This window comes from Poecilia latipinna, unplaced genomic scaffold, assembly GCF_001443285.1.
Source record: "Poecilia latipinna isolate Pla-1442-1.1 unplaced genomic scaffold, P_latipinna-1.0 Scaffold475, whole genome shotgun sequence".
Classification (NCBI taxonomy): Eukaryota; Metazoa; Chordata; class Actinopteri; order Cyprinodontiformes; family Poeciliidae; genus Poecilia; species Poecilia latipinna.
Window position 1 is genome coordinate 210328 of NW_015113091.1, and position 7688 is coordinate 218015.

The 7688-nt window shown below is 52.3% G+C and overlaps 1 protein-coding gene across 1 annotated transcript in view; it reads right to left on the reverse strand.

The window, feature by feature from the left end:
* The window catches only part of col12a1b (collagen, type XII, alpha 1b), a 144018-nt gene that overhangs the window by 61035 nt on the left and 75295 nt on the right, over nucleotides 1-7688 (reverse strand). The window contains exons 24-35 of the mRNA XM_015039518.1: nucleotides 7051-7180; nucleotides 6350-6489; nucleotides 5738-5870; nucleotides 5637-5654; nucleotides 4109-4248; nucleotides 3055-3184; nucleotides 2592-2740; nucleotides 1999-2128; nucleotides 1792-1931; nucleotides 1596-1725; nucleotides 1374-1513; nucleotides 190-319 (exon numbers count right to left, since the gene is read on the reverse strand). Of these exons, the coding sequence (XP_014895004.1) occupies nucleotides 190-319; nucleotides 1374-1513; nucleotides 1596-1725; nucleotides 1792-1931; nucleotides 1999-2128; nucleotides 2592-2740; nucleotides 3055-3184; nucleotides 4109-4248; nucleotides 5637-5654; nucleotides 5738-5870; nucleotides 6350-6489; nucleotides 7051-7180 (1510 nt within the window). The remainder of the gene's footprint in view (nucleotides 1-189; nucleotides 320-1373; nucleotides 1514-1595; nucleotides 1726-1791; nucleotides 1932-1998; nucleotides 2129-2591; nucleotides 2741-3054; nucleotides 3185-4108; nucleotides 4249-5636; nucleotides 5655-5737; nucleotides 5871-6349; nucleotides 6490-7050; nucleotides 7181-7688) is intronic.

Sequence of the window (7688 nt, forward strand, 5' to 3'; positions counted from 1 at the left end):
AGCATGCCCCCCCCCCCTCGGCCGGGCCCCGTTCCGCTGCTTCTGTTTCCCTCCCCCCCCCACGGCTGCAGGCTCCGCCCCCCACGGCTGCAGGCTCCCCCCCCACGGCTGCAGGCTCCGCCCCCCACGGCTGCAGGCTCCCCCCCCGCTGCTGCAGGCTCCGCCCCCTGCGGGCCGGCCGGTACTCACTGGTCTTGCCGGTGTCGGTCAGGCTGGGCCCGTCTCCCTCGGCGTACACCGGCACCACGGTGACGGTGTAGCTGGTGTCGGGCAGCAGCTTCTGCAGGATGGTGGAGGTGGTGCTCTCAGACACTTGTTCCTGCCGGAGACACAGGAAGTGAGGTCAGGACAGGAAGTGAGGCCAGAGCAGTCAGAGTTCTGTAGATCCAGCAGCAGGTCCTGCAGAGGAAGCTGACGGAGACTTTTGGTTTGAATGTATTGTAACGGCAGAAGGATTTGGATCTCCGCAGCGTCAGAGGAGTCAGATGTTTCTCCGTCGGCTCGCCGGGATTTAAAAACAGTAAATCCACAAACTGAAGAATCCGTGCGGACCAGCCGAGGTCGGAGTTTCCTGGCAGCAGCCGGCGCTGCTGTCTGGCGGCGGAGCGCATGGATTATCCCGTCAGAGGCAGCGCTCCATAAATCCCCGCCGAGGCTTTGATCGGCTCTCCGAGGGCGACGGTTCGAAACCCCGAGAGCCACTAGCTGCCCTGCAGCAGGAGGCTCAACATGTCAGGCTGAAAAACGATCAGCAAGATCATTTTTCATCCCCAGAAAACTCCCCAAGTTACTGCGATGGGAGCAAAGCCATCAGCTACGAGCTCAAACACGCTCAGAGACGATTCCTCAGGCAGAAATGTGACCTAAAGAAAACATTTCACTAATCAAATTTGAAAAGTATTTTAACAGAGAAAAGCTCTAAACAACCAGCTGCCTGTATCCAAGCATGTTGATGGAAAGTTGAGTGGAAGGAAAATGGAATCATTTCAGAGCCGTGAGCAGTTACTGAGAACTTCTGCTCAGCTGTTTCTTTATTATATTACTTTTAATACGCTGCTCAAAAAAATAAAGGGAACACTCAAATAACACATCCTAGATCTGAATGAATGAAATATTCTCATTGAATTCTTTGTTCTGTTGAATGTGCTGACAACAAAATCACACAAAAATCATCAATGGAAATCAAATTTATTAACCAATGGAGGCCTGGATTTGGAGCCACACACAAAATTAAAGTGAAATGTTCCCTTTATTTTTTTGAGCTGTATATTTTCTGGGAAACGTTGAGTTTTAATTCGGCGTGAAGCCAGAATCCTGAACTTTAACAACAATAAAACTCAGTAGTTTTCGGGTCGGTAGTTTGATGACCTCACCACGATTTCCAGGCCGCCGTTGGCCGGGACGTAGATGACCTTGTAGCCCTGGACGTTGCCGTCGGCGGCGTCCCAGTTGACGGCGAGCGTGGTGATGGTGGGGTTGCTGACCCTCATGCCGCTGACGCCGCTCAGAGGCACTGTGGGCAGAAACACGCAGACATGCCGGGTCAAAGGTCGAGCGTGAGGGAGGGCGAGCCCAAACGTTCTGCGGCAGCGTACATGTCTTCCCGTCCTCAGACTGCCGCCGGCCTTCGCGCGCCGGGTACACCGGCACCACGGACACGGTGTAGAGCGTGTCGGGCTGCAGGTTCCTCAGGACGGTGGCCGTGGTTCCTGAGGGAACTTGTTCCTGTAACGGACGCAGAGGGTCAGAACGCCGCCTGGTCAGTCGGTCCGGCGGCGGCCCGGTTCTCACCATCTCCTCTCGGCCGCCGGCGGCGGGAACGTAGAAGACCTTGTAGAGGCGCACGGCGCCGTCGGCCGGGTCCCAGCGGACGTTCAGGGACGTCATGGTGGGGTCGCTCACCATCAGGTTCTTCACGCCGCCTAACGCTCCTGAAGCAGACAGACCGCCGCTGAGACGACGGAGTTTTCTCCGAGTCATGCCGGGTTTGGGACTTACTGGTTTTCCCGTTTTCAGACATCCTCTTCCCGTCTCCCTCAGCGTAAACCGGAACCAGCGTGACGGAGTACAGCGTGTCGGGCTGCAGGCCGCGCAGGATGGTGGCCGTGGTTCCCGCCGACACTGTTTCCTGTTTGCAGCAACATGCCACACTAATCAGCCGCTTGGAGACACAGCCTCAGCATCAGCCCGACGTGACCTGCAGCTTTCTCAGAATATAATCTGCTGTTTCACATTATGAACAACTGCTGCTCTGCTCTGGCCCGGATTATGTTTTCATTCAGCTGCAGCGGCTACTGCTAAATGAAAAGTTAGCTCTGCTGTTAGCATGTTAGCACTGATAAAAGAACCGAAAGCACCTGAAGAATCGGTGTAGCTAAAGTTCCTCTGCTCCACAGGAAACCAGGGCGTTTCCATAGCAACTGCTGACCCAGCATTTCCCCGCTTCACCCCACAGCTTCTTTCCTCACGTTAAAGACTGAAACTCTGCCAGGTTTCCAGATCAGAATAAAAGCTCAGCTCAGCCTGACCCAGCGGCAGAACTTTAACTAGGCCAGTTACAAAGTGAAGCGCTGAGGGAAGCAGGTTCCTACCAGTCCTACCATGCTCTCCGCTCCTCCGGCTGCCGGAGCGTAAATCACTTTGTACTCGCTGACCCGGCCCTCCGCCGGCTCCCACCGCACGTTCAGCGTGGTCATGGTGGGGTTGAGCACCTGCAGGTTCCTCACACTGCCTAGGGGCTCTGCAATGGCAAACACAGCTTTAATCTGGGATTATTCACTTAAATATAGCCTTAATCTGGGATTAGTCACTGAAACACTGCTTTAATCTGGGATTAGTCACTGAAACAAAGCTTTAATCTGGGATTATTCACTTAAATATAGCCTTAATCTGGGATTAGTCACTTAAATATAGCCTTAATCTGGGATTATTCACTTAAATATAGCCTTAATCTGGGATTATTCAATTGAAAACAACTTTATTCTGTCAGTTTTCTCTGTGATTTACTGGATTAACAGTTCATCCCAGTGGCTCCCAGTTGGTGTGGAGGCTTACTGGTTTTCCCCTCTCCTTTGATGTCCCTACTGGCGCCTGATGGGTAGACGGCTGCCACGGTAACGGAGTACGGCGTGTCGGGCTGCAGCTGCTGCAGGATGACGTTGGTCTTCTTCCCGCCGACCTGCAGCTGCTCACAGGAAACACAGAGTCAGATTACACACAGGCTCTATAATCTCAGATTATGGTTTCTAATGTCCCAGCAGACTGTTTGTTGGATCTCTGCAGCCTGAAGCAAACCCAGCGCCTCGGAGGCGGCCCGGTTCTGAACCAGAGGAATAGAGTTCGGACGACGACATCTCAACCTGTTCACACGAGTCGGTGTGAGGTAAACGCAGGAGGAGTCATGCTGCGGGACCTTCAACTCCTAAAGGATTAAAGTCTGATGGCTGCAGCTTGGTCCAAACTGGACAGGACGGCTGAAACAGAAGAACTAACGACCTAGTCAAAGTCCCGATCCTTCAGATATGCTGTCTGATATCTAGGACAGAAGGTTCTGCCGGGCCTCTCCTGGTTCTGAGGTCCATCGGTCAGAACATCTCAGAGACTCAAATTCCCAGCATTCCTTCCTGCAGTCCGTAGATTGAAGCGGATCCGGTCCGTAGATTGAAGCGGATCCGGTCCTCAGATCGAGGCGGATCCGGTCTTCAGATTGAAGCGGATCCGGTCCGTAGATTGAAGCGGATCCGGTCTTCAGATTGAAGCGGATCCGGTCCGTAGATTGAAGCGGATCCGGTCCTCAGATCGAGGCGGATCCGGTCTTCAGATTGAAGCGGATCCGATCCGTAGATCGAAGTGGATCCGGTCCGTATATTCTTGCATTATGACGTTTCTCTCCCGTGTTAGAGAGAGAGTGGTTGCAAAGCAGTTTGATTGGTCAAAACTGATTGGAAATCGCTAAATAAGTTCAGTCCACTGACCGTTGTCGCATAATCCCCACTGTATTTTGTAAAGTTATGACTTTATTCTGTTATCATCAAATTGTTTGAAGTTTTATCCCTTTGCTCTCTGATCATCACAATGAACCCCCTCCAGGATCCGGGCCGGGCCTTACCGTCTGAGGCTCGCCGCCGGCGACCGGCAGGTATGTGACCTTGTAGTTCTTGACGGGACCGGGAGCGGCGTCCCACTTCACGGTCAGCGAGGAGACGGTGGCGTTGAACACCCGCAGGTTCCGCGGCGGCTCGGGTCGCACTGGAGGCAGAGAGAGGACACAGTGAGGGGGGATGAAGGTGATGATGATGATGGTGGTGGTTCCTCTGCAGGAGGTCATGGAGCTGCAAAGGTCAGGATTAGGATGGAAGCAGCAGGATGATGATGATGATGATGATGAGTGAAGCTGGAGCAGAACTGGACTTCAGAACCCTGACTGTTCAACCCAAACCCAACAGTTCTGGTTGGTCCAGAACTAATTTACTTAACCGGGCTTCACAAGTAGCACCATGAAGACCAAGGACCAGAGGACAGCTCCAGGTTAGCCTAGGCTAATACTAGGCTAACCAAGGCCAACGCTAACCTATCAATGTCCAACGCTCAGCTAACCAGGGCTATCCAAGGCTAATGCTAGGCTAACCAACAACAACGTTAACCTATCCAGGATAACAATAGGCTTATGAAGGAAAACAACAGACTTACCAAGGATAATGCTAAGCTATCATAGGCTATCTTTAGACTGCTGTGCTAATGGACAGTACAGGAAGAAGACCAACCTAGGCATGCTAGTCACTAGAGTCTCCAAAGCTAACGCTAGTGAGCTGTCTCCATCTGATTGACCAGCGTTGAATGTTCAGTTAGCAGTGGCAGTTTATCGTTTATCAGATCAGTAGCTAGCTTTGGAATGAATATAGCGTCTACACTATCCACCGCTGGGTATGCTAATGTATGAACTTTGACCCCAATAGTGCAGCATACGGATGAAAATCCAGGATCAGGCTAAGCCTATAGCAGCAGCAGAGGCTGCCATGGTGATGTAGTTAGACTGAGCTCCATCGCTGCAGCAGGATGGCTGAATAACATGCGACAAAATGGATCCACACGATGGTGAGGTTATGGAGACACACAGCTGATGATGATGATGATCCTGACTCTGCGTTCACACCACAGCCAGAGGCAGGCTCCACCGGGACACACCTGGTTTGCTGCAGCTAAACTGACCCTGAAAAGCACCTAAGCTAACCCTGTAAGGCAGCTAAGCTAACCCGGTAAGGCAGCTAAGCTAACCCGGTAAGGCAGCTAAGCTAACCCTGAAGGACAGCTAAGCTAACCCTGAAAGGAAGCTAAGCTAACCCTAAATGGCAGCTAAGCTAACCCTGAAAGGAAGTTAAGCTAACCCTGAAAGGAAGTTAAGCTAACCCTGAAGGGCAGCTAAGCTAGCCCTGAAGGGCAGCTAAGCTAGCCCTGAAGGGCAGCTAAGCTAGCCCTGAAGGGCAGCTAAGCTAACCCATAGCTAAAGGAGACGCTGCTGGTGGTGTGAGCGCACAGCGAAGCTCTGCAACACAAACATGCTGAGACACGAACGCTGCCGCCAGTCGCCTCAAAGCGTGAACAAACTCTGAGAAGGTCGTGACCTCTCAGTGACCTACCATCTGGAGCCTTCAGCACTAGAAAGAGACGTCAAGAAGAAGAGCGTTATTCCTGGTTGGCCAAGAGCAGAAGGTCCTGCTGGGGGGGCGGGATCACTTACAGGTCCGCTCGGCTCCGATCAGGTCCTCGCTCTCCGACTCGTCGGGATAGATGGCCGTGACGGTCACCAGGTACTCCGTGTCCGGGTCCAGGTTCTCCAGAACGTACGAGTTCTCATCGCTGTTCAGGATTTCCTGTTGCGGACGGAACCAAGAAACTTAACATCTCTGCTAACTTTGAAACCGTCTAGTGCACTTAGCTTCCCCTAGATTCATTTTTCCAGAAAAATTCTGAAGTGCTAAATTACTTTGTTGATTTGGCTTTTGGCATTCATTGTGTTCTGTTAAATACTATATTGGCATAGCGACCTAGCACTAGCCTCCGCTAAATCCCGTGTCAACATCACGCCTTCTTAATAGCTAAATACCATTTTGGTATCGCGCTTTAGCATTAGCAGAAGCAATGCTTCTTTATGGTTGGTGCTGCCCACCACCGGGTCGAGATTTCAACCATCTAAGCTGCTGGTGTGAGGTCATTACTTCCCAGTTAAACAGCTGCACAGCATAATGCTGCCACCACCATGCTTCCAACAGCAGGTAAAGAGTCTAACTAGATAGTTTCTCAGGGATAAAACGCTGAGCAGACATATTTCAGCGCTTTGGATGCAGCTTACGTTCTTGGGGTCCTTTTCGCCTTTCCTGGTCCATGAGATCCGGAAGAGCGCCACATCTGGAGCGCCATGTTCCCAGGTGGCTCTGAAGGAGTTCTGGGTCACCTCGGAGAACTGCAGGTTCTTGGGAGCCGGGACAGTATCTGTTTAAGGAGACAGGAAGCAGATCTGACCACCGGTTAGCCTGAGGTTCACAGGCTGGAGGCAGTGCGAGTCCCAGCTGGTACCAGCAGAACCTGGAGTCTGGGTTAGGTCAGGAAAAAGCCTGAAAACTGGAGCAGGAATCAGATTTTACTCCAACATTCCTGCAGACTCCAGAGGAAAGAACTGGAGCGACCTCTAAGCCATTAATCTACAAACGTCTGGCTGTGCAGGAAGAGAGATGAGGCTGCTGGGACTCAATCAGAACCTCAGTGGTTCTGGTTCAGAAGACTAAACCTCTCAAGACCAAAGTTTAACTTTAATTCTGAGGTTTGTCCTGGTGATCTGACAGTACCAGGTCCGGTCCTGTGGACCAACAGAACCGTGATTACTCCATGAGTCTGATCTGATATTCACCCTGCAGCTTCACAAAGAAATGTAGAACCGGGCCAGAAAAGGTTGGGACATCTCAGAACCAGAGCCATAAAACTGACAAACTGAGTTATAAAGTGCAGCTGGAAGTGATGTGAGCCTGTGAGGCGCTGAATGAGCCGGGTCCGGACCTGTGATGGCGGTTCCGAGCATGGGGGCGGCAGGTCCCTCGTCGTACACGGGGGTGACGGCGACATCGTACTCCGTCTGGGAGATCAGGCTGGTCAGCTGCAGCGTGGTGATGTCACCGTTCACCTCCACCTGCAGGCGACAGTTACCGGTCAGAACCGGGTCCAGAAAGCTGCAGATCTGGATCTGCAAAACCTGAAGAGCTTTAATCAGAACCTAGACCCAGAAGAGTCTGGAAGTGAAACCGTTTTTATCTGAGGGAAAATGTTCCAGAGCAGCAGGAAGCCGAGATGAACCGCCAGGCTGATCCGGGCCGATCCGGGTCATCCATCAGAACCTTCTGGAGGCGTCAGAGACTCTGCTGACGTCCAGGAGGAAAGGGAGGATCTGTGAAAACCCAGCCAGAACCAGAACCCAGCCCGGCGGGACACTTCGGCCGTGACTGCGGCCAACAGTGAGAGGAGAACCTCCTGGAACCGGGCCTGGCTACGCTTCCTGTCTCCATGTTTCATACGACTCAGAGCCACTTGGAGCGCTCCGAGTCGCTCAGCTGGTACAAATAAAATGTCTCGTCTGTTGGAATGGCTCTGGCTACCTCCTGAAATCTAAGAGAACTTCCTGTTCCCTATAGGGTACTTCC